At 52.2% G+C, this 26,855-nt stretch overlaps 2 protein-coding genes across 2 annotated transcripts; both read left to right on the forward strand.

Moving 5' to 3' along the window:
- Positions 1-14,378: 14,378 nt before the first annotated feature.
- On the forward strand, positions 14,379-16,652 carry LOC119307435 (pentatricopeptide repeat-containing protein At5g11310, mitochondrial-like). The gene is made up of 2 exons (XM_037583511.1): positions 14,379-16,021; positions 16,117-16,652. The coding sequence occupies exon 1, from the start codon at positions 14,379-14,381 to the stop codon at positions 16,017-16,019; it is 1,641 nt and encodes a 546-aa protein (XP_037439408.1). The 3' UTR covers positions 16,020-16,021; positions 16,117-16,652.
- A 7,824-nt stretch (positions 16,653-24,476) lies between these two features.
- LOC119305201 (L-type lectin-domain containing receptor kinase IX.1-like) lies at positions 24,477-26,707 on the forward strand. The gene is made up of 2 exons (XM_037581788.1): positions 24,477-25,284; positions 25,373-26,707. The coding sequence occupies exons 1-2, from the start codon at positions 24,477-24,479 to the stop codon at positions 26,662-26,664; spliced, it is 2,100 nt and encodes a 699-aa protein (XP_037437685.1). The 3' UTR covers positions 26,665-26,707.
- The last annotated feature ends 148 nt before the right edge of the window (positions 26,708-26,855 follow it).

The raw sequence follows: 26,855 nt of genomic DNA on the forward strand, positions 1-26,855 counted from the left end.
TCCATAGCTATTCCGAGATATATTGCCTTGCAACTTTCCACCGTTCCGTTCATATGACACGCATTACTTTTGTCATATTGCTCTTTGCATGATCATGAAGTTGACATCGTATTTGTGGCAAGGCCACCTTCATAATTTTCATACATGTCGCTCTTGATTCATTGCATATCCCGGTACACCGCCGGAGGCATTCATATAGAGTCATATCTTGTTTTAGCTTTGAGTTGTAATTCTTGAGTTGTAAATCCATAAAAGTGTGATGATCTTCATTATTAGAGCATTGTCCTAGTGAGGAAAAGACGATGAAGACTATGATTCCCCCACAAGTCGGGATGAGACTTCGGACTTTACAAAAAGAAAAAGAAAAAAAAGAAAGGCCAAAAAGAAAAAAAGAAAGGCCAAAGAAAAAAAGAGAAAAAAAAAGAAAAAGAAAAAAATGTGAGAAAAAGAGAGAAGGGACAATGCTACTATCTCTTTTTCCACACTTGTGCTTCAAAGTAGCACCATGATCTTCATGATAGAGAGTCTTATATGTTGTCACTTTCATATACTAGTGGGAATTTTTCATTATAGAACTTGGCTTGTATATTCCAATGATTGGCTTCCTCAAAATGCCCTAGGTCTTCGTGAGCAAGCAAGTTGGATGCACACCCACTTAGTTTCTTTTGTTGAGCTTTCATATATTTATAGCTCTAGTGCATCCGTTGCATCGCAATCCCTACTCACTCACATTGATATCTATTAATGGGCATCTCCATAGCCCGTTGATACGCCTAGTTGATGTGAGACTATCTTCTTTTTTTTTTGTCTACTCCACAACCACCATTCTACTCCACATATAATGCTATGTCCATGGCTCACGCTCATGTATTGCGTGAAAGTTGAAAAAGTTTGAGATTATTAAAGTATGAAACAATTGCTTGGCTTGCCATCGGGGTTGTGCATGATTAAATACTTTTTGTGATGAAGATAGAGCAACAACCAGACTATATGATTTTGTAGGGATAACTTTCTTTGGCCATGTTATTTTGAGAAGACATGATTACTTTGATTAGTATGCTTGAAGTATCACTATTTTTATGTCAATATGAACTTTTATTTTGAATCATTTGGATCTGAACATTCATGCCCCAATAAAGAAAATTACATTGAGAATTATGCTAGGTAGCATTCCACATCAAAAATTCTGTTTTTATCATTTACCTACTCGAGGACGTGCAGGAATTAAGCTTGGGGATGCTTGATACGTCTCCAACGTATCTATAATATTTGATTGTTTCATGCTATTATATTACCCCTTTTGGATGTTTATGGGCTTTATTTTACACATTTGTATCATTTTTGGGACTAACCTACTAACCGGAGGCCCAACCCGTATTGCTGTTTTTTTGCCTATTTCAGTATTTCGAAAAAAAAGGAATATCAAGAAGGCCAAACGGAGGCCAAACGGAACGAAACCTTTGGGAGCGTGATTTTTGGAACGAACGTGATCCAGAGGACTTGGAGTGCAAGTCAAGAAGCAGCCGAGGCGGCCACGAGAGGGTAGGGCACCCCCCCCTATAGGGCGCGCCCCCTGTCTCGTGGGCCCCTCGGGCGGCCACCGACATACTTCTTCCTCCTATATAAGCCTACGTACCCCGAAAACATCCAGGGAGCCAACGAAACACAATTTCCACCACCGTAACCTTCTGTATCCGCGAGATCTCATCTTGGAGCCTTCGTCGGCGCTCCGCCGAAGGGGGAATCGACCATGGACGGCTTCTACATCAACACCATAGCCCCTCCGATGAGTTGTGAGTAGTTTACCACAGACCTTCGGGTCCATAGTTATTAGCTAGATGGTTTCTTCTCTCTTTTCGGATCTCAATACAATGTTCTCCCCCTCTCTTGTGGAGATCTATTCGATGTAAACTCTTTTTGCGGTGTGTTTGTCGAGATCCGATGAATTGTGGGTTTATGATCAAGTTTATCTATGAGAAATATTTGAATCTCCTCTGAATTCTTTTATGTATGATTGAGTTATCTTTGCAAGTCTCTTCGAATTATCAGTTTGGTTTGGCCTACTAGATTGATCTTTCTTGCCATGGGAGAAGTGCTTAGCTTTGGGTTCAATCTTGCGGTGTCCTTACCCAGTGACAGAAAGGGTTGCAAGGCACGTATTGTATTGTTTCCATCGAGGATAAAAAGATGGGGTTTATATCATATTGCATGAGTTTATCCCTCTACATCATGTCATCTTGCTTAAGGCGTTACTCTGTTCTTATGAACTTAATACTCTAGATGCAGAGAGAAGTCGGTCCATGTGTGGAGTAATAGTAGTAGATGCAGGCAGGAGTCGGTCTACTTGTCACGGACGTGATGCCTATATACATGATCATGCCTAGATAATCTCATAATTATTCGCTTTTCTATCAATTTCTCGACAGTAATTAGTTCACCCACCGTAATACTTGTGCTATCTTGGGAGAAGCCTCTAGTGAAACCTATGGCCCCCGGGTCTATCTCTTATCATATTTGCTTCCAATCTACTTTTATTTGCATCTTTACTTTTTGCATCTATCTTATAAAATACCAAAAATATATTTATCTTATCATACTATCTCTATTAGATCTCACTTTCGCAAGTGGCCGTGAAGGGATTGATAACCCCTTTATTGCGTTGGTTGCGAGTTCTTTGTTTGTTTGTGTAGGTGCGTGGGACTTTTGAGGAGCCTCCTACTGGATTGATACCTTGGTTCTCAGAAACTGAGGGAAATACTTACGCTACTATTGCTGCATCACCCTTTCCTCTTCAAGGAAAACCAACGCAAGCTCAAGACGTAGCATGCACCAACTGGGTGTAGCCGAAGAGATTCGGGCCAACTATGTAGTAGTTGGGTCGAATCTTTAGAATGATGTCTTTGTCCTGATTACTGCCTTTTTCAGCAACTCGACGCCTACCAGGTCGGCGCCTTCAACCGCCTCCTGGGTAAATACCGGGAGCTCAAGGAGCAGCTCGCCGCCAAGGAGGAGGAGCTCCGAGTCGCCGTAGCTATCTTCGTGCTCTTTTCTAGTGGGGGCGCGCTAGTGCACCCACTGGGTGTAGGCCCCGAGATTCGGGCCAACTGTGTAACAGTTGGGCCAAATCTTATGTCTTGCTTTTTTCTTTGCCGATTCTTCCTTTTTGCAGCCGAGGTATTGTCCTGGCTGCTCCGTGCCGGTCATTACTATGACCGGCTTGTTGCCAACACCGGCCGTCTTGGTGCCGAGGTGGCACAGGCGAGGGCGGAGGCGGCGGGGGCCCGGCGGTCGCTTGACGAGGCCAACCAGCTGCTGGAGCAGTTGGCGGGCCACAAGAGCCGCCTCGAGGCCGAGGTGGAGCTCCTTAAGGCGGAGGCCGCCAAGGTGGTGGAGGCGCAGCAAGCCCTGGTTGAGGCAGACCAGCAACGAGGCAGGCTGGCCGACGATAAGGGTCGGTTCCAGGCCGAGGTGGAGCACCTGAGGAAGCAGGCCACCGCGACGGAGGGGGCCCGTCAAGACGAGGCCCGCCGTCGCGAGGCGTCTGAGAAGGCGACCGAAGACAAGGATGCCGAGTTGAAGGTGGCCCTTGCCAAGGTGGACGACTTGGAAAGGGCGCTCCAGGAACGCGAGCACACCATTGATCGGGAGTGGCGCGGTATGCTGCTTGAAGCGCAGCACCTGGAAGAATCCTTCTCCAGTAAGTGCTTTTCTTGAGTTTTGCCGTGTTGGGATCTGCCTTTTTGTTCTTGTTGTCCTCTTCCCTTACTTGCTTTGTTTTTCTTGCAGGGGCCTTCCTGGAGACGCATCGGCTGGCGAAGGAAGCCGTCCGTTTCCAGCATGACCCGCTAGGGGCGGTTGGATCCGAGACCGACCCGCAGGTGGCGTGGACCTTCTCGGAAATCATGACCGCTGACGAGGCCTATCTGCGAGTCCTATGGGAGCAGATGGGGTGGCTGTCCCAGGCCGGCACAGTGATGATGACGGCCCTTTGGCCGGGCTCCGTTGAGCCGAGCAGCTTCACGCGGCTGGCGCGCTGGCTGGAGATGGGGCCAGACCGACTCCACGAGTGGCGCGTCTCCGCGCTCATGCCGGCGCCGAGATGGCGCTTCGGTTCTCGCTGTCCTGGCACCCGGACCTGCAGCTGGACGCGCTAATGGGCCAGTGGGCCGGCTCGGAGCAGCAGCTGCAGGAGCAGGCCGGCCGGATCGCCTCTCGGGCCAGTTACATTGCCGAGTTCGCCTTTCACGACAAGTTCCATCCGGAGCAGGTGGAAGATGGCGGAGTCATGGCCGGCGACGACAACGGCCTGCTTCTTCATGACCCGGAAGGCAGCTCCGAGGAGACGGGCGTCTACCGCGATGGGGGCGCCGAGGAGGACACTGGTACCTCGGAGGCCGCCAGGGGAGAGCCGTCGATGTCGCGACCCGGTGCTGGAGATGCCTGAGACGCCTTGGTAGAATCTGTTAGGTAGCAGGTCCACCCACCCACTGGGGGTGTCTGGGTGTAATGAACTCTGGCCGTGGGCCTTTAAATATTTATGTGTGTATGTCGTGAATGTTTTTACTCTTGCTTTTCGCTTTTTGAACCAATTTCTTGCGCTTTTCCTTTCTCAAACCTCCCCCCCCCCCGCGAGTCAGATGGCCGAGGCTCCGGTACGTGTCAAGGATTTCGGCTCTTTGAGAGGAGCGCGCAGTACTTAGGTTTTTCAAAATGTTGAGCGCGAGCGAAACACCCACTGGGCCGGCTGGCGGCAACCCGGCGGAGCCGGCTGGCGAGCAGCCGGTTGTGCGGCTATTTTTTAAAGTGACGGGCCAGGTAGATCGACCAGGCAGCCTTTGACTTGGTGTTTGAAACGCACAGGAGCTCTGGCCCGTTGTGCTTGCCAGCCGACAGCCGAAGCCGGGTCTGTGGCTTAGGGTGAAGTGGGGGGCCGCGGTGTCCTTAGCGCATCAGGAATCACAAGGAAGGCGGCAGGTGGCGATTGAGCCGGCCAGCCCCCGAGCCCCTGGGTCGAATGAGTCGGACCGGTGGCCGGGTTCAGGAGCATAGTGATGCATAAAAGTAGGGGACACAGTAACTTGGTCAACAAAAGGCAGCCCCCGAGCATCATTCGGGGAGCCCATAGTTTCATACGTTTACAAAAGGCAGCGATACATACACTCGTGCGACTAACTGTAAAACGGGCGGAGGAGTTCCGCGTTCCACGGCCGGGTCGTTTCTTCACCGTCGGTGTCTCTCTTGGGCATGTTTGATTTGTGTGCGTCGATGAGGTAGTAGGCGTTGCGGCCGCGCAAGGCCCGGCTCACGATGAACGGGCCATCCCATGGAGGGGACAACTTGTGCTGTCCAGCTTGCTCTTGGACGAGTCGGAGGACGAGGTCGCCATCGCGGAACACGAGGGGCTTGATCTTCTTGTTGTGGTAGTGCCTCAGGCCTTGCTGGTAGATGGCCAAACGGCTGAGCGCCAGGAGGCGGGCTTCTTCGAGTAGGTCAACACCGTCTTCGCGGGCTTCCTTGGCTTCAGCTTCGGTGTACATCGCAACACGCGGCGAGTCAAACTCAATGTCGGTCGGGATGACGGCTTCGGCTCTATGGACGAGGAAGAACAGGGTGAACCCGGTCGACCGATGAGGCATGGTTCCAAGACTCCAGAGGACGACCGGCAACTCGTTGAGCCAGCCGCCGGGTGAGCGGATGAGTGGCTCGACGAGCCGTGGCTTGATACCAGAGAGAATGAGGCCGTTGGCCCGCTCGACCTGCCCGTTGGACTGCGGGTGTGCAACGGAGGCTAGGTCGAGGCGGATGCCGGAGACGGAGCAGTATTGCTCGAGCGCGCCCTTGACGAAGTTGGTGCCGTTGTCCGTGATGATGTTGTTCGGCATGCCGTAGAGAACCGCGATGTCTTTGATGAACCGAACGGCTGTTGGCCCGTCCAGTTTCTTGATTGGCTGTGCTTTAATCCACTTGGTGAACTTGTCCACCGCCACCAGGAGATGCGTCATGCCGCCTCGGGCGGTTTTGAAGGGCCCCACCATGTCGAGTCCCCAGACAACGAAGGGCTAGGCGATCGGAATGGTGCGGAGTGCTGACGCCGGCTGGTGGCTGCGCTTGCTGAAGTGTTGGCATCCCTCGCACTTGAGGACAAGCGATTCGGCGTCTTGGAGGGCCGTGGGCCAGTAGAAACCGTGGCGGAAAGCCTTGGCCACCAGGTATTGTGATGCGGCGTGGTGCCCGCATTCTCCCTGGTGTATGTCGAGGAGGATGTCGACGCCCTAGTCCTGGTCGACGCAGCGTTGGAACACGCCAGTGGAGCTGCGCTTGACGAGCTTGTTGTTGATGATGCTGTAGGCGGACGCTCGATGTTGCACTTGCCGGGCCTCGGTCTCATCCATGGGGAGAACCCCGTTCTCCAGGAATTCTAAGATTGGCAGGGCCCAAGACGAAGCCGTCACCAATGCAAAGACGGCCACCTGGGTGGGTTCCGGGTTGGCAGCCCCCGAGCCGGGTTGATCAGCCCCCGGGTCGGGGATGGCGACGGCCGGGTCCAGGGCGGTGGTGGTCGGGTTGAGCTGAGCAGCCCCCGGGCCGGGTTCAGCAGCCCCCGGGCCGGGTTCGGCAGCCCCCGGGCCGAGTTCGGCAGTCCCCGGGCTGGGTTGAGATGCGGCCGGGTCGTCTGGAACGTGGATGGACTCAGAGTCCGGCGACGGCTTGCGGACGGCCTGTGCAGGTGCTCGAGGGAGATGCCGGACGGGATGGACTGCCGGGACGAGGCGATCTTGGCGAGCGTGTCGGCCACTTCATTCTCCGCGCGTGGAACATGGAGGAACTCGCAGCCTTCGAAGGACCCGGACAGCTTCTGGACGAGGAAGCGGTAGCTTGCCATGTTGGAGTCGCGAGCGTCCCACTTGCTAGAGCACTATTGCACCACCAGATCCGAGTCGCCGTAGCATAGGATGCGCCGGATGCCGAGTTCCTTAGCAAGTCGGAGGCCGTGCACAAGGGCTTCATACTCGGCGACGTTGTTGGAGGCGGCGAAGTGGATCTGGAGCGCGTAGCGGAGTCGGTCGCCCTTTGGGGACGACAGCACGATGCCAACCCCTAGGCCGAGTCGCATTTTGGACCCGTCAAAATGCATACGCTAGTGCATCGAGTCGGGAGGCGGCGGCAGGTACTGGGTCTCGGCCCAGTCGACGAGGAAATCGGCCAGGGCCTGAGACTTGATCGTGGTGCGGGGCTCGTAGATGATGGTGGGGCCGGCTAGCTCGAGCGCCCACTTGGCGACCCGGCCAGAGGCGTCCCGGCACCCGATGATCTCGCCGAGAGGGGCCGTGCTGGCCACGGTGATGACGTGCTCTTGAAAATAATGCTTCAGCTTCTTGGCAGTGAAGTACACACTGTAACACATCTTCTGGTAGTGTGGGTAGTTCTTCTTGGAGTTGGAGAGCACCTTGCTCAGGTAGTAGACCGGACGCTGGAAGGCTTGGATCTTGCCCTTCTCTTGCCGCTCGACCACCAGCACCATGCTGACCGACCGTGAAGTCGCGGCTATGTAGAGCAACAGCGGCTCCTTATCGGCCGACGTGGCCAGGACTGGTGCGGTGGAGAGCATACGCTTGAGGTCTCGAAAGGTCTCGTCCGCCTGTTCGTTCCATTCAAACGGCGTCGTCTTCTTTATCAGCTGGTATAGCGGTAGGGCCCTCTCGCCCAGCCGGCTAAGAAACTGGCTGACCGAGGCCAAGCAGTCGGTGAATTTCTGGACATCGTGCAGCCGAGCCGGCTTGCGCATGCGCTCGATGGCCTTGATCTTCTCCGGGTTCGCCTCAATGCCGCGCTCTGAGACGAGGAAGCTGAGTAGCTTTCCAGCCAGGACGCCGAAAACACATTTCTCCGGGTTGAGCTTGACCTTGTATTCACGGAGGTTGGCGAATGTTTCCTTTAAGTCGTCGAGGAGCATGAAGTGCTGCTTGGTCTTCACCATGATGCCGTCCACGTAAACGTGGATATTGCGGCCGAGTTGCGGTAGCAGGCATTTCTGCATGCAGCGCTGGAAGGTGGCGCCGGCGTTCTTCAAGCCGAACGACATGGTGATGTAGCAATACACCCCAAAGGGCGTGATGAAGGATGTCTTCAGGGCGTCGGCCGGGTCCAGCTTGATCTGGTGGTAGCCGGAGTAAGCGTCCAGGAAGGACAGGAGCTCGCACCCGGCGGTCGAGTCGATGACTTGGTCGATCTGCGGGAGGGCGAACGGATCCTTGGGACAGGCCATGTTGAGGCTGGTGTAGTCGATACACATGCGCCAGGTTTTGTTCTTCTTCAGGACATGGACTGGGTTGGCCAGCCACTCGGGGTGAAACACTTCCATGATGAAGCCGTCCGCCAAAAGCTTGGCGACCTCTTCACTGATGGTTCTTCCCTTCTCTTCGGAGAAACGTCGCAGGGGTAGACGGACAGGCTTGGCGTCCTTGCGGACGTGGAGTTTGTGCTCAGCGTACTTCCTCAGGATACCCAGCATGTCCTTGGGGGTCCATGCAAAGATATTCCGATTCTCACGGAGGAAGCCGACGAGCTCGCCTTCCTATTTGCTGTCGAGGCGAGCGCCTACGACAACGTACTTGCTGCAGCTGGGATCTTCCGGGTTCAACTTCACTCTCTTGGTCTCTTTTGAGGGTTTGAAGGCGGCTTCGTCGGCCGGCTCCTCAGTCGGGATCGACACGGCCGAGGCCTCGCCCACCATGGCGACGATCCGGTCGAGCTGGCGCCGCTCCTCGGCAATGACCAGCGACTCGGCCAGCTTGACGCCGTCTCGGGCGCACTCCAGGGACTTGCGGTAGTCGCCGGTGACGGTGATGAGGCCCTTCGGACCCGACATCTTTATGTTCAGATACGCGTAGTGGGGGACCGCCATGAATTTGGCGAGCGCGGGTCGGCCCAGCAATGCGTGGTATGCGCTGGGCAGGTCCACCACCTCGAACCATATTGGCTCGCGCTGGAAATGGTTGCTGCTGCCGAACAGGATGTCAAGCTGGACCCGTCCAATGGGAGAGCAGGAGAGGCCGGGAACGATGCCGTGGAAGATCGTCCGGGTCAGCTCCAGGTCCTTGGCTTCGAGGCCGAGCTTGGTCATCGTGTCACGGTAGAGGATGTTGATGCTGCTGCCGCCGTCGATGAGGACTCGGGAAAACTTGCATGTGCGTCGTGCGACAATGGTGGGGTTGAGGATAAGGGCATAGCCACCCGGATTCGGCATGAAAGCCGGGTGGTCTTCCCGGGTCCGGGTGATCGGGCGGTCAGACCAGTGTATGAACTCTGGTTTGGTCGGGACGATGGTGTTCACCTCCTGCCGAAGGAGGCGCTCCCTTCGCTTGTCATCGTCGAGGCTGGTGAAGACGACATAGGCCGCATTCTGGTCGGGGTAGGCGTTGTCGCGCATCGTGCCGCCGGCCGGGGGCGGCGGTGGAGGCGGAGGCGGCTGCCCCGCGCCTGGAGCCGGAGCCAGAGGAGGCGAGACGTCGCTCCTCATGATGTGCTTGGTGATGCCGCACTGCCGAAGCGTGTGTGTGGACGGCCTCGCGCCGCTGTGGTGCTTGCAGGGAGCGTCGAGCATCTCTTCTAAGACCATGGAGGGCTGTCGACGCTTAGCTGCCGGGTCCGCCACGGGCTCGGTGGCCGCGACGAGCCGGTTGTCGTAGCGCTGAGCTGGCTGGTCGGCCTTGCGCTTGTTGTTCTGGTGATTCTACTGTCAGCTTCTCTCACCGGCCTGCTTTGGGAGGGGGGGGGGTACTTGTCCGCCGTCACCATGAGCGCGGCCATGGTGGCCGGCTCGGAGTTCAAGAGGTTGTGCTTGAGGAGGGTACCGTCTCGGCACCCGTTGACGAAGTACTAGATTGCTTGGACTTCGTGGATGCCCTCGCAGCTGTTCCGGAGCTCGGTCTAGCATGCGAGGTACTCGCGGCCGGTCTTCGTCGGCCCTTGCACGCACATGGTGAGCTGGCTAGGGCGGCTGGGTCGCTTGTAGGTTCCCGTGAAGTTGCGGACAAAGGCCTGCTCGAAGTCGACCCACGTGTTGACGCAGCCCATCAGCAGACTGTTCAACCAGGTGCGGGCCGACCCTTGGAGCATGAGCGGTGTGTAGCGCACGGCGAGTCGACGATTAGCGCCGGTGATGCCAATGGCGGTGGTGTAGTCGGTGAGCCAGTCCTCTGGCTTCACGGTTCCAATGTACTTGGGGGTTTCGCGGGGAAGCATGAACCCTTTGGGAAAGGGCTCTTCCCCGATGCGTGGGCCAAAGCACGCCGGCCCAATGGAGCCGCTTTTTTCCACCTCCAGGGAGTGAGCGAGCTAGTCGAGGCGGTGGAGAGCATTAGCATTGTCGATGGCGCGTGCGCCGAGTCGACTGGCGACCGGGCCACGGGGGGCCGGGTCGGTCAGAGCCGGACGCCGGCCAGGCTGGTCGGGTCCACGTGGGTTCTCTAGGACGATTTTGTCGCCCAAGCCACCGGCGGCCGTAGCGGCCGGGTCGCGCTGAGTCCGGGCTCGGCCGGAATGCGCCTCACCGGGTGGCGAGGACGCCGTGTGCTGAAGTTCGCCGGGTCCGCCAACGCGGACGGAGTCGGATCCCGCCGGCTTGGCGAGCTGGTTGAGGCAGTCTTGCTAGGCGTTGGCCGCGTTGAGGAGGTCGTGCGTCCGCTTGATGCGCTCCTTCAGCTCCTCGCCCGAGTGCTGGTCCAGGCCGACCGCGACCGCCTGGGCAGCACGCATGTTCTTACTAGGGTCTCGCAGACGGTCGGGTTGGTGCCGAGGGCGCGGCCGATCGCTCCTCCCTGGGCTCGCACGTTGGCGACCCGGCTCGGCTCGGCCGCGGCGGGCGTGAATCCATAGGCGGCATTGCGCTCCAGCTGAGCAAAATCCAGGCGACACTGAGTGGCGGCGAGCATCTCGGTCAGGTCCAGCATCTGCTGGCGCCTTTCCTCGAGCTGGGCTTGGGCCTCAACGATGTTGGTGGCGTCGATGTCGGTGTCGATGGGGACGCAAAGGCTCTACATCGCGGTGCGCAACGGGTTGGACGACTCAGTCCGTTCCGCTGCGGCCTTGGCTTCGACAGCCTTCCTCATCTTGCTCGACGAGGAAGAGGCGTCGGTGCCGGTGACTAAGACCTCCACGTGGAGGTCCATTGCCCCGTCGGAAATGCCACCGCCGAGGGAGAGTGGGGAGTCGGAGTAGCTGAGAACCTCGCTGGGGTACTCGTCGGCCGCGGGTGCATCAGAGATGCGCAGCGCGGCGAAGGAGGCGACGAGTGCGTCGACGACGTTGTCCGCCAGCATGACGGGCTCGTCGGAGTCGGAGAAGAGCCCCGTCTGAAGCATGCTCCCGGCCAGCTCCTCGAGCCGCCCCACGGTGGGCGCCAACTATCATAGTGGACGCACGGCAGATGCCATGGGATGGCTAAAGAGAGGAGGAGGCTCGAGGGCACTGGTGGGCTTTAGACGCGGGGTTGGCATGAGCGAGCGCGGGATGCAAGACATACCCAGGTTCGGGGCTCTCCGGAGAGATAACACCCCTAGTCCTGCCGAGTGTGGTTGATATGCGACAGTACAAGGTTGCTCCTGGAGCTGTATGGAGGAGGAAGGAAGGCTGGCCAAGGCTTAGGCTGCTCCTTCTCCTTGGGTGGACTCTACTAATGGGTGGCTAATGTCTCTATCCTTCTGCTTGCTTACTTGCTTGCTTCCCCGTATACGCGAGGGCTCCTGGGGGTTTTATAGGCCAACCCCCCAGGGGTACAATGGTAATGTTACAAGTTGGTGGGGCCGGATCGTCAGCGTTTGAGGACCCGGGCTGGGACCCGCTGGGGTCCTGTGGTTCACCGGGTTCCCCTAGGTGCGGGCCCCGCGTGCCTAGAGGGACTGTGCGTCGTCTTGTCGATCATTAGGGCGTGGCCGAGTCGAGTCGTGTACAGTGGCGCTTCGTCAGGTCGCCGCTTGCTGTCGTCAGCAGTGATGACGGGGGCACTGTAGCCACGCCAGCCCTGGTCCGCGGGTAGGTGAGGGGCACTGTTGCCACGCTCCGGCTGACCAGAGGCATGGGCGGGGCACTGTTGCCTTGGTCATCAGTGGTGGAAGACTCGTCCCATCATACGGCCTGGATGGGATGGGAGCTGACCCGTGGCTGGGTTGTGGAGTATGCGACGGGTGGAGCTGGCTTGTTGGGAAAACCTTGGTTGCACCGGGTTCGGCTGTCTTGTACTGGTTGTCGAGGCCGAGTCGAGGTGCCTGGCTGGGTCGGAGAGTTCGGCCGGTTCGCGGGGCCTGGCCGGATTGAGCGACCCGGCCAAGCCCGTGCTGGCTTGAGGGGCGACGTCGGCCCCATTGTTTTTGAAAAGGATCCAGGTTCCGTTGCCTGCCCGGGGTTCATCCCCCCGACAGTAGTCCCCGAAGCTGTGAAGGTCCACCGTCTTCAGATGGGAGGGCCTTCGCAGTTTCCCCCTTAAGCAAGGCGAATTCTGCGAGCGTCGGGTCCGGCAACACCCACTGTGTGCCAGTTTTCTCGGAAACCGGATCGCGGCATCCCGGCGGTGGCAGGAATCGAGGAGTCCATCGAATCTTGGGGCAATCCCTCGGGCTTCGCGCGGGCCTGGCCGGGTCGAGTGACCCGGCCAAGCGCGTGCCGGCTTGAGGGGCGACGCCGACCCCATTGTTTTTGAAAATGATCCGGGTTCCGTTGCCTGCCCAGGGTTCATCCCCCGACAGTAACCTAGGTAATTATGCCATTTTTAGCTAACTAAGCATAGTAAGTCATTTTGGAGGAAAAAAATGCTAAGTGTAGGTAATTTTAGAGCTAACCTAGGTAAATAGGTCATTTTGGAGCTAAGTAAGGTTATTATGTCATTTCGAAGAAAATAAGCTAAGTATGTGTCATTTTGGAGGTAACCAAGATTATTAGGCTTGCATGATACCATACATATGTTACTACCCACTATGATGGTAGTAACATAAATTAATGTTATATGCATGACACTCGTGTAAGTTACTCCCTACCATGAGTAGTATGATTGGGGGTGGTGCCCTATGTCGGGCTCGCTAGTGGGTTGGCTAGGGTGGCACGCTAATCTCCCTCGATTCATGTGCCATTGGATGTCGGTCATGGCATTAGCGCGCCGAGAGAGAGAGAGAGAGAGAGAGAGAGAGAGAGAGAGAGAGAGAGAGAGAGAGAGAGAGAGAGCTGGGGCCAACCAGTGTCTAGGGTGTGGCCTAGGGGTCACTAGTTAGTCTTAGAGAGAGCCAATGATTAGGGCAGAGAGAAATGAGGGAGGTGAGCTCCAAAGTTCAAAAATCAAGTTCAATAGATTTGGACTTCAAAGTTGTGCACAAGAAGATGTTTTGACCTAAGCCATATTATCAAGTACAGTAGGAAATAACAAGAAGATGTTTTGGCCCAAGTCATATTATCAAGTACAGTAGGAAATAAGGAAGAGAGGCATCCATGAGACTCACATTGGAAATTCTCAAAGAATACTTGCTTGACCTATCAAGCAAATATGAATTCGTGCCAACACTATAATCGAAATTTACTTTCAGAAGTTTTAATATGACCAAGCAAGTTTATCCACTCTAGGGTGTTTCAAATACCAAAACACAACATTTTTTTGGGATTTTTTTAAGTCAAAATATAATTTTAGCAATTAAATTGCTACAAGGCTTGATTTGGAAATGGATTTAAAAAATTACTTAAATACTTCAAAAATATTTATTTTGTGGTGCATTTTGTCTTCGTGGTTACACTGGTGACTTTTATTGGATTTTAAGTCCCAACAGATTAACGTTACTTTGTTAGGGCAACAAGATCCAAATAATATCCATAAGAGGCAGATAAAAACTATGCTTTTCAGCACTCCCAAATTTTATCTCGGTTACATAGTGATAGTCAGGCACAAAAATACATAGTACTATAAATCTACCTCTTTAAAAATAATCTCGCCCAAACATTCCTACGTTGAGTTTAAAGAGAAGGGGAAGCCCTTCTTCAATTCATCTTCGTGTTTCGAGGTGGCATTTTTCATGGTGTGGTTGCTCCAATGAACCTTAATGCACTTGATGATCTCGGTCCTAGTGCAATGTTCTGCTTCGTCCAAAACCGATGTTTCATGGCAATTCAGATCACAAGGTCGATAGAGTTTAGAGTAGGAATTAGTGTAGAGGTTGGGCTTGTGTGAGAGTTGAAGGAATTTGCGCAACAGGAACACATGACAACTCTGAACGTTTTGAATCCAGAGCACCATCCTAACCGTACATGCTGTAATCGGACGGCTCCTGTAGAACGCAGTCGTGCCGGGGCAGGGCAAAGCGAAACCTCTGTCCCTTCCTCGTCAGACATCCGAAAACGAAATGCAGGCTAGGCCCGCCGCCGCCCCGCTCTCCGCTCCCGCCCCTCCCAACAATTCCGCCGCCGCCGCCGCCGCCGCCGCCGCAGTAGTCTCTATCCTCAGCGACGCGGACCCCGACGACCGCCTCCGCGCGTCCGGCATCAGCCCGGACCCCGCGCTGTTCCCGCACCTCCGCCAGTCGCTCAGCACCCTCCCGGAGTCCGCGTTCCCCGCGCTCGCCCGCTGGGCCGGCTCCGCCGCCGCCGTCTCCCTCCTCGCCTCCCGCGGCCTCTTCGCCGCCTCCTGGCGCCTCCTCCTCCTCCAGTTCCCTTCATCACCGCCCCCTCCCCTCGCCGCCTTCGCCCCGCTCGTCCGCCGCTACGCCCGCCTTGGCCGCGCCTCCGCGGCCCTCCGCGCGTTCCACTTCCTCCGCCGCAACCCCGACCGCTACACGGTCGATGGCGACGGCTCCCCCGCCGCGACCTCCCTCCTAAACATGGCTGTCGGGGCGCTCTGCAAGGAGGGCCACCCGCGCCCGGCCGCGAAACTCGTCGAGCGGTGCCGGCGTGAGGGGGAGCTGGCGCCCGACGAACGGACCTACAACATGCTCCTCGACGGCTGGTCCAGCGCCCGCCGGCTGGACAAGGTCGGGAAGCTCTGGGCTGAGATGCGTGTGGCCGGCGTGCGCCCGACGGTGGTCTCATACGGGACTCTTATCAAGGCGGTTTGTCGGATGCAGCAGCCGGACCAGGCCGTGTCTCTCCTCGACGAGATGAGGAAGGAAGGGATCGAGGCGAATCTGGTTACCTGCAACCCCATCGTGCACGCCCTGGCTCACGCCGGCCGATTTAGGGACGCATACAACCTGCTCGAGAAATTTCCTCTCTACGGGGTGGCGCCTAATATCTCGACATTCAACTCGCTCGTGTTGGCTTACTGCAAATATGGAGACCTTGCCGGGGCAAGCGGTGTGCTCAAGGCCATGATGGGGAGGGGCATCTTGCCAACGGCAAAAACGTACAATTACTTCTTTGTGTTCTTCGCCAAGAACGGCAATGTTGAGCTGGGGATGAATCTTTATAACAAGATGGTCAACAATGGTTATGCGCCGGACCAGACCACTTACAACCTCCTGGTCAAGATGTTGTGCGAGGCTAATCGGCTTGAATTAGTGGTACAGATGATAAAGGAGATGAAGGCTAATGGCTTTGAGTCTGATCTGGCAACAAGCACCATGCTGATACATTTGCTTTGCCGAAACCATCGGTTTGAAGAAGCGTGTGCTGAATTTGAGGATATGTTTCGTCGAGGGCACGTGCCCCAGTATATCACTTACAGGATGCTTATGAAAGAGCTCAAGCGGCTGGGTTTGGTTCAACTGGAAGAGAAGTTGACCGATCTAATGCGCTCAGTACCACATTCTACAAAGTTGCCTGGCAGCTACAGAGAAAAGGAAGGCGACAATGCTAAAGAAAAGAGAAAATTAATATTGGAGAAAGCTCAGGCTGTTTCCAATGTTCTGAAGGAGTGTAAAGATCCGAAGGAGTTGCACAAGCTAAAAGATGATGAAGAAACTGATGTCCAGGCCGCAGATAGGATAGTAGCCAACATTAGAAAAAGAGTATATGGAGGTGTCTCTAGGTTAGCCTCTCCACTTCCTTGAACATCGAGTTGGCAAAATCAAATCATGAAGATTTACTGGATGATCAGGGATTTAGAAGTTGATCACCTAAGCAATTTATATCTCCACTTCCTTGAACATCGAGTTGGCAAAATCAAATCATGAAGATTTACTGGATGATCAGGGATTTAGAAGTTGATCACCTAAGCAATTTATATCTCCACTTCCTTGAACATCGAGTTGGCAAAATCAAATCATGAAGATTTACTGGATGATCAGGGATTTAGAAGTTGATCACCTAAGCAATTTATATTTCACACGGTTGATTGCCCTTTGGGATGTTCAAGAAGCAAGAAGAGATTGTAACCTCTAATCCTGTTTGGTTCTTTTTGTGGATTGGATATCCTCCATGAGAAATTCACAGAACAGAAGCAGTGGACATGCATGCATTAATTTAGTGCTTAAGATGTGGCATGGAGCACACAAGCCTTCCCCATATATGTAAGTAATTTTTGCATCATTCTGTTGTGCTCCATAGCCATGACTTCTACGTGATGTCAGTGTTGAATAACCTGGGCCTGTTAGATCACCCAGCTAATCGAGTCTTAGATGTTGTGCTTAATCATGCATATGTGATGTACTTCTGATTCTTGCAGTTAAAGATTACTTTGTTCAGTTTTGGATTGATTTAGTGATGCCAGTGATGGGCCTCTTTGATTTAATGGATTTTCATATGAATTTTGGAGGATTAGAAATTTTAGGACAGTATCACATAGGATTTTTTTTTCCTGAAGGATTCCATTGCTTACTTTGGTAATTTTGGATGAGGTAGTGGTGCTAGCTAAGAACTCGTTGCTGCAAGGGATTTTTGTTCAAATTCTGGAGGATTAATCCTTGGGAATTTCAGGATTGTGTTGAGTTTTTTTTCCTAAGGATTCCATTGTACTACATTTCATAAAGTCATAGGAAAAATTCAGTTGAATCAAGCCTCTTGAAAATAATTATTTCTTTTCTTGTGACGCAATCAAACAAACCTTTTGGTGCAAATTCAATCTTATAGGCTTCACGTGGGTATGGCAAATGCAATCCTTCGTTTTCCTATTCCTGCATTTTTTGGTGTCCTGCAAATCGACGAGGCCCTAAATGCTGTAGTGACATCCCTCCAAAAAAAGGGGAACCCTACCTATACACGTGATGTGAGACCCATAGGGTCGGTTTTGGGTGAATCAGGGCGCCATGCTTGCCTTAAATCCCCCAAATCACTGTAGTGGGAAGGTCTTCCTATCAGCAGTTGTCGGATTGAAAATGAACGGACCCGATCGACTGTGTCACCTCTCAGCTACTTGTATATGTTTTGGTTTGTGTACCAGATTGTGTAGGAATGCTATCACAGATTAATCCTACCAAATTGAACAGAGGAACAAGACTTCCAGCAACCTTTTCAATATTAAAGGGGGGAATCTGAAGCCACACGTGGTAAATGCATTGAGCTCCTGATAAATTTAGTAATATATTTTTTTTGAACCAAGCAGGAGGACTGACTCTGAATAAATAGATAGAAAGAAAAGGGGAAGAAACCCCATACAAAGTCTGAGCACAAACGACCTCCATCCTCAAAACAACTCAAACAAAACAGTGCCCTGAAAATAACTACTAACAACAACCAAAGAAGAAGAGCAGCTGCATAGCAAGGCAGATGGAGAAACGGCAGACCACCAAAATGACCCTGAAGAAAGATCGACTAGGAAGTTGGAGGGACACTAGTCAACCGAACGAGGTTGATTGGGACTGAAACAACATGGAGCTGACTCCGCTGAATCAAGACCCACTATCCCACATCCACAGGCGCAAAGAATCTGTGAATACTTGCTGTAGCCCATAGCAAGCATCCACGCGTCCACTCTGATTTTCTACAGAGCTCGTTGCCAGGCGGCACGCAGTCGCATCAACAAACTTTCTTCCGACTTTCCGTTGTACATTCACATTGGGACACATAGATAAATTGCTCGCTGTCAATTGCAATTAAAGGTCTAAGAATTATCTTTTTATATGTATTTAATAAAATAACTGAAATGTATAACTACATTGAGTCAGCAATTGCATGTTCTAACTGCATAGCCAGCCACTAGAGCACGTGTGAGACACCTAGGATCAGCACAGAAGGATTGCTTATCAAGTTCAGGCATCACAATGATACAGATGTAAGTAGTGCTTTCATTGACCTGCATTTTTTGTTCAGGCCCCTGAAGTTCATCTTATCTTTGATTAAACAAAACTATGCCTCCTTATCTTCCTTCTACTAACAGATGGGTTATTCTGCCTTGCATTTTGTATTGTTCTTGCCCTGCTTTTGGTTTAGTTTGCTCAAGATCGTTTTATTCTGTTCCACAATTAAGTTTTATGATGTAAGCATTTTTGTTTCTACTTCGATTGTTTTGTTAAATGTATGGGTACAGGTGGCGTATAGGTACAGGTAGTTATGTACCTGTTTCGGTTGTGTCTAGAGATAGATTGTAATCTCTAGTTATCTCTATCTTAAACCCCCTGTAATCTCTCATACGGTTGTTTCCCAAAAACCTTTCTTGTATCACAAACCACAATATCAATATATAACATGCGGGTGCCTGTGTATGGGTATTGAGACGCTTCGATACAGTTTTACATGGTAATCAGAGCCTCCCTGTTCCGCCACATCTAGCCTCGATCATCCTTCTTCCTCCTCGCTGAAAACCCTAGCTCCAACCATGTCCACCTCCAGCCAAACTCCATCCATTGCCCTTACCAACACCACATCCGAGCCCCTCACAAGAACCAACTACATCCTATGGAGAGCCCAAGCTCGCTCCCAGATCATGGGTGCTGGGCTATATGGGTATATAGATCAAACCACACCCGAGCCAAACAAAACCATCATCACCAAGACCTCAGAAGGAAAGGATCAAATCGCTCCTAACCCTGAATACAAACCATGGCTGATTCAAGATCAGCAGATCGTAGCCTTCCTCCTTCGTAATCTCTCGAAGGAGGTCCTGATTCAAGTTGCCTCCCTAGAAACCTCGCATGCCATATGGTCAGCCCTAGCAAATATGTTCGCTACCCAATCCCGTTCTCGTGTGAACAATTGCCGCCATTCCCTCACCAATGCACAGAACGGCTCCCTGAGCGCATCCGCATACTCTGGGCAGATGAGAGCACTCTCTGATGAGCTAGCTGCCACCGGGAACCCCATAACAGAAGAAGATCTTCTTTCTCACATCATTGCAGGGCTCGACATGGACTACCAACCTCTGATCTCGGCGCTGGACATACGCACTGCTCCCCTCTCGGTGGATGATCTCTTCGGCATGGTCTCCAACTTCGACCAGCGCGTTGAGATGTTCCACGGGACAGGGGCAGGGGCTTTCAAGTCCTCAGCTAATGTTGCATCCCGAGGTCGTGGCAACAACAACAACTCCAGCCGCTACCGCAACTCCAACAGGAGTGGTGGTGGTGGATCTCGTGGTGGCGGCGGCGGCCCCTACCAGAACGGCGGCAACGGCGGCAACGGTCACTATAACAACTCCAACGCGGGCGGCTACAACAACTACAACAGCGGCGGAGGTGGTGGCGGCGGCCACTACCAGAACGCCGGCGACGGCGGTGGCGGTGGTCACTACCAGAACGGCGGCGGCAACAACAGACGCCCCTACTACAACAACAACAGGGGGCGTCCCTTCCAAGGGTATGAGGAATATGAAAATAAGTGTCAAATTTGCAAGAAAAATAACCACATCGCCAAGGATTGTGATTGGCGATATGCCGAGAGCAACCCCAAAAAGAAAGTTGCAGCAGCAGCGGACATGTCATACAGAGTTGACACAAACTGGTACGTCGACTCTGGGGCTACCAACCACATCACCAACGAGCTCGAGAAGGTGACGATGAGCGAGAAGTATCATGGCCAAGATCAAGTTCACAATGCGAATGGTGAAGGTATGGAGATTAATCATATTGGTCATGCAATTGTCAAAACCCCTAGTCGCAATATCCATCTTAGAAATATCTAGCATGTTCCCAAAACAGAAAAAAAAACCTTCTTTCTGTTCATCGTATTGCCCTTGACAACAAAGTGTTTCTAGAATTTCACCCATATTTCTTTTTGATTCGAGATCAGGTCACGAGGAACATTCTCTACAGAGGTAGATGCGTGCATGGGGTCTATCTATTGATTCCCAAATTTACAAGCTTCAATAAACAAGTTTTTGGTGTCATCAAACTCTCTTCGGAGCGGTGGCATGCAAGATTAGGACATCCATCTTTTGTTATCGTTCAGCAAGTGCTTAGAAATAATCAGCTCCCATGTGTTGGTGAGCGTAGTCTTGAAACTATATGTGATTCTTGTCAGAAAACAAAATCTCATCAGTTACCATATCCAATTTCTACTAGTGTTTCTACTAGACCATTACAACTTGTCTTTTCTGATGTTTGGGGTCCTGCCCCTATGTCTGTTGGACGTCATACTTACTATGTTAGTTTCATAGATGATTTTAGTAAGTATACTTGGATTTATCTTCTCAAAAAACGTTCTGACATTTTCCAAGTTTTTCAAAATTTTCAAGCACTTGTTGAACGTCAATTCGATACAAAAATTCTCGCCGTCCAATCTGATTGGGGCGGTGAGTATGAGAAACTTGATTCATTTTTTCAAACCTTGGGTATTTCTCATCACGTATCTTCTCCCCATGCACATCAACAGAATGGCTCGGCCGAGCGTAAACATCGCCATATTGTTGAAGTAGGCCTAGCCCTACTTGCTGGCGCTTCCATGCCCCTCAAGTTTTGGGATGAGGCGTTTCTTACGGCAGTCCACCTCATTAACATGCTTCCAAGCCGTGTCATCAACAATGATACACCCATGCATAGGCTCCTTAATACTCGACCAGATTATCACTCTCTTCGTGTGTTCGGTTGTGCCTGCTGGCCTAACCTGCGTCCGTACAACAACCGCAAACTTATGTTCCGCTCCAAACAATGTGCTTTTCTCGGCTATAGTGCAAAGCATAAGGGTGTTAAATGCTTAGACATTTCCACTGGTCGGGTATACATCTCACGCGATGTGATCTTTGATGAAACAATCTTCCCTTTTGCTCATTTACACCCTAATGCTGGTGCCTTGCTACGAAAAGAGATTCTTCTCCTACCCTCTCATTTGACCGATTTTCAGCATGGGGATGACAATTGTACTGATCGTATGACTAATGCTTCTAACCATGAAAATGAGGATTGTGATGATGCAGGGTCGACTCAGGATGCAGCAGAAAAAAATTGAGGACAAATGGTGAAGAAAATAGTCCAAACAGCCTCAATTTCATGTGGCCGCTACGTGCCAATTCTGCACCCGGATCTTCCTCGGGATCAGGAGCTGCAGACCCGACAGCATTCGCTCCGGGATCGCTGCCGCGACAGCAGGCCTGGACGGATGGCGGCGACCCATCTGCGTCCGACACGCGTCAGGGCGGGGACCCGCCTGTCCCCGACCGGTTCGGTGCGACCCCGCGCGTCTACGCCAGGCGCGCCAGCCACCCATCCCGCGCGGGCACGGAGGCGCACGGGTCAGGCCCAGCAACCGGAGCGCCCGGATCTTCTGCGCCACGCACCTCCACAACATGTCCTGACTCAGCCGCAGAAGATCCCGCCGCTGCCACCACCAGCGAATCTGCTTCGGGATCGCCAGGAACTCCTGTAGCGAATCAGTCTTCAGGATCTTCTGCGCCAATTCCTGATGCAGTGGTGCAGCAAGTTATAACTCCGTCACGTACAAGGTTAAAAGCTGGGGTGATCCAACCTGTTAATTACAAAGTAAAGTTTGGCTTAACCTGTTCCACAGGAGAACCTAGTTCGTTCCAGGAAGCATGCAAGGATGCAAGATGGAGAAAAGCTATGGAAGAAGAATTTCAAGCACTTCAGAAAAATAAAACCTGGCATCTAGTTCCTTCACAGCAAGGTAAAAATTTGATTGATTGTAAATGGATGTTCAGAATAAAGAAAAAGTCAGATGGTACTATAGACAGATATAAGGCCAGACTGGTTGCAAAGGGATTCAAGCATAGATATGGCATTGACTATGAAGATACATTCAGTCCTGTTGTTAAAGCTGCCACTATACGCCTTGTTTTGTCCATTGCCGTATCCAGAGGATGGTGCCTCAGACAGCTAGATGTGCAGAACGCGTTTCTGCATGGTGTTCTGGAAGAGGAAGTTTACATGAAGCAGCCTCCTGGTTTTGAGGATAAGAACAAACCTTTTCATATGCAGACTGGATAAGTCTCTTTATGGGCTCAAACAGGCCCCTAGAGCATGGTACTCCCGTTTGAGTTCAAAGCTCCAAGCACTTGGCTTTGCTCCTTCAAGATCTGACACATCTCTGTTTATTTATAATAAGTCACATACATTTGTTTTTGTGCTTATTTATGTTGATGATATAATTGTTACAAGTTCATCAAATGAAGCAGTGACAGCCTTGTTGAAGGATTTGAACTCGGAGTTTGCTCTTAAAGACTTGGGAGACTTGCATTTCTTTCTAGGCATAGAAGTTCAGAAAAATAAGGAAGGTGGCCTTCATCTGTCTCAGGAAAAATATGCAATGGATCTTCTAACAAGAGCTGGCTTGCAGGGATGTAAATCATCACCTACTCCACTACCTAGCACAGAAAAATTGTCTCTTGCAGAAGGAGAACTCTTGGATCAAGAGGATGGCACCAGGTACAGAAGTTTAGTTGGTGCACTTCAGTATTTAACCTTGACTCGGCCTGATATTTGTTTTGCTGTAAACAAAGTTTGCCAATTTCTTCATGCACCTACAACATCACACTGGACAGCAGCTAAGCGCATACTGAGATATGTAAAGGGCACCTTGGGGCTTGGCTCGACTTTCAATAAATCATCATCCACATTAGTTAGTGCTTTCTCTGACTCTGATTGGGCAGGGTGTGTGGATGACAGAAGGTCTACAGGAGGGTTTGCCATATTCCTTGGACCAAATTTAATTTCATGGTGTGCAAGGAAGCAAGCTACGGTGTTCAGGTCAAGTACTGAAGCAGAGTATAAAGCATTGGCAAATGCAACGGCAGAAGTTATATGGGTTAAGTCCATGCTCAAGGAGCTTGGGATATATTGTTCTCCAACTCCATGTCTTTGGTGTGACAACCTAGGTGCAATGTATCTTTCAGTTAATCCTGTTTTTCACGCACGGACTAAACACATTGAGATTGACTATCACTTTGTAAGGGAAAGAGTTGCAAGCAAGGAATTGGAGATAAGGTTTGTGCATTCAAAAGATCAAGTCGCAGATGGTTTTACAAAAGCACTACCAACCAGACCATTTGAAGAATTCAAGCGTAATCTTAACTTGACCAAGTTATGATTATGGGAGGGTGTTAAATGTATGGGTACAGGTGGCGTATAGGTACAGGTAGTTCTGTACCTGTTTCGGTTGTGTCTAGAGATAGATTGTAATCTCTAGTTATCTCTATTTTAAACCCCCTGTAATCTCTCATACGGTTGTTTCCCAACAACCTTTCTTGTATCACAAACCACAATATCAATATATAACATGCGGGTGCCTGTGTATGGGTATTGAGACGCTTCAATACAGTTTTACATGTTTTACTCATAATCTTTCTGGTTTGATATTTAGGTTTTTAGTTGGGTTATCAATATCTCGTGTTATATCTATTTTTGGGGTCGTCCTTAATGAAGATGGAGAACTCTTAATTGAAAGAAGGATGTCTCTTTTATAGGACACCTCCGCTAGGAACTTTACAGATTGAGGTATAATATTCTGCAAATTTGTTTCGTGTACTATGACCCATGATTATATTTTTGCCATGCATTTGTTTCATTTATATGCAGAAATATGTTTTTCATACAATATTCCAATATATTCCTAACAAACCGTTCCCTTCTTATTTTCTTCGCATGACACATGGTTTTAATCAATTTAGCAATAGATACATGTGGTTCTGGAGACGTATATAGGAGAAACATATATATACACTTTTCCGAATATATGGTTTTATCAAGCGGCATGAGAAGTGGAGAACTGATAAACAAGGTACAGACCTTTGAACTGAAATTGCTAGTCCCCCAGACCCCAGAGTCTTCTGCCTAGTTTGGCATCACTAAAGGGATAGTGACTGGGGCAGATACTAATATTTTTGACACCGACTGGGGCAAATACTATACATGATGTAAGCCGAAAATAAGCCGGCTAAGGAACACACCCCTCATATGACATTTGGCATTACCCAAGCTCCAAATTATGTATCTGCCTCGGACAGATTCTACTCCATCATCTCCAACAAAATATAAAGTATGGCGTGCATAAGCTTAATCTTGGTCAGGTAGGTTCACAAGTAGTATAATCTTATCACAGTTAGGAATGAGAGCAAGACAGAGAAGTTGCCTTTGTTAGGATCCCAAGCACGAGCGCCTCCCATGCCGGCCGGCTGACCGTCGTCCATGGCTTCCAGCTTTGTCATCCTCGTCCTCGCCGTTGTTGCATCTCTCGGTGTCGGCGCCGCCGCCGCAATTGGCAAGCAGGACAAGTTCCTGGATCCAGCGTATCCTTCCTGCTCGACCACTGGCAACTACACTGATGGCAGCCAGTTCAAGAAGAACCTCGACGAGCTCCTCGCCGCCCTCCCCGCGGCCGCCAGCAGGAACGATGGGTTCTACATCGGCACTGCGGGGGACTCGGGATCTCCCGACCAGGTCTTCACCCTCATCATGTGCTATGCCGACCACGACGCGGCGGAGTGCCGGGAATGCCTCACCGGAGCGCCGGCGGGGATCATGGCCTTGTGCCCTGGCAGCCGGGATGTGCGCGCGGCATACGATGCGTGCATACTCCGGTACTCACCGGTGTCGCCCTTTGCATCAACGGCCGACCTCGACATCGCTTTCTACGTGAGGTACACCGCTCCCATCCCGGTCGATCCGGTGGCCATGGCCAGGGCGTGGCTTCCGCTGATGGCCGACCTCACGGGACAGGCCGCTGCGTCGCCGGCGCGGGCAGCGAGTGGGAGCACGCCGTACGATGCTTCGTGGCGGGTGTTCGGGCTGGCGCAGTGCACGAGGAACCTCAACGCGAGCGAGTGCAGCCGGTGCCTCTCCTCCTTGGTCGGCAAACTGCCGGAGCTGTTCCAGAACGAGACCGGTGGCGCCGTCAAGGCATACAGCTGCTATGTGCACTACCAGATCGGCCCCTTTGACATAACCCTTCCACCTGTATCAGAACCGCCGCCGCCGTCGTCTCCAAAGCCCGGAGGTCAGTCTTTGCAGGTTTGGGGTAGCCTTCTTTCACATATATATCCATTGAGATATTAATCCCTATTGTTCTTGGAATTCTGTGACAGAAGCATCGTCTTCTTCAAGAACAAGGCTCCTGATCGGCAGCTCCATTGGTACCGTGTCGTTCTTGATCATTCTGGTTGGTGTCTTGGTCTGTCTCCTTGTCCGACGACGGCAAAAGCACCCAATCACTGCCAATAAGCAGGCAAAGGGGCAAGAGCTGGAAGATGGCGAATTCTCTGACGGCGACGACCCAGCCATGGAAGACGACTTCAAGAAAGGGACTGGGCCCAAGCGATTTCGCTACGGTGAGCTGGCCATCGCCACCGACAACTTCTCCGACGAGAAGAAGCTCGGGGAAGGAGGTTTCGGCTCTGTGTACAGAGGATATCTCAAGGAGTCGAACCTCGAGGTGGCCATCAAGAGAGTCTCCAAAGGCTCCAAGCAAGGGAAGAAAGAGTACGCCTCTGAGGTGACGATTATAAGCAGGCTCCGGCACCGAAACCTGGTGCAGCTCATTGGCTGGTGCCATGGCGGTGGCGAGCTGCTCCTTGTCTACGAGCTGATGCCCAACGGCAGCCTTGACACGCACCTCTACGGCGGCAAGAACGCAGCCGTGCTGCCATGGCCGGCCAGGCACGAGATCGTCCTTGGACTGGGCTCTGCCCTCCTGTATCTTCACCAAGAGTGGGAGCAGTGCGTCCTGCACAGAGACATCAAGCCAAGCAACATCATGCTGGACGCCTCCTTTGCTGCCAAGCTCGGCGACTTCGGGCTTGCCAGGCTCGTTGACCATGGCCGAGGCTCGCACACCACGGTGCTCGCCGGCACGATGGGATACATGGACCCGGAGTGCATGACCACCGGCCGGACCAGCGCCGAGTCGGACGTGTACAGCTTCGGTGTCGTGCTCCTTGAGATTGCCTGCGGCAGGCGGCCTCTAGCAGTGGCAGAAGAGGAGCAGATGGTCCACCTGGCACAGCGGGTCTGGGCATCATACGGCGTGGGAAGGGTTCTTGATGCCGCTGACGCACGGCTGGAGGGGGAGTTTGACGGCGAGGAGATGGAGCGTGTGATGGTGGTCGGGCTCTGGTGCGCGCACCCTGACCGGAGCCTCAGGCCGTCCATCAGGCAGGCCGTCGGCGTGCTACGGCGTGAGCAGCCTCTGCCGACCCTCCCGGAGAGGATGCCGGTGGCGACCTTCGTGTACGTGCCGCTGCTGGTTGATGGTTCAAGCTCCACGTTGTCTACTGGTGTCGCCGGCGCTGGCGGCAGCGGCACCAGCGGAACTGACACGACGTCGTCGGTGTCGATGCGAAGCAACACAGTAGTGGAAGGACAGATCACCGGTCGGTAAATGTTGCAACTTGCAAAGTAAAGGGACCAATTAATACGCTCAGTTCGCTAACACGAAGTAGTAATTTGTTAATGCTCCTAATTCTGATTATTCCATTAAATTGAGTTATTGTGATAATTTAAATTCAGTTAATCATCAGAACGGCTTATACTTTCTTTGCAGTTTCTTTCATTCTCTACTCGCAAATGGGG

The sequence above is a fragment of the Triticum dicoccoides genome, chromosome 5B (genome assembly GCF_002162155.2).
Source record: "Triticum dicoccoides isolate Atlit2015 ecotype Zavitan chromosome 5B, WEW_v2.0, whole genome shotgun sequence".
Taxonomy (NCBI): Eukaryota; Viridiplantae; Streptophyta; class Magnoliopsida; order Poales; family Poaceae; genus Triticum; species Triticum dicoccoides.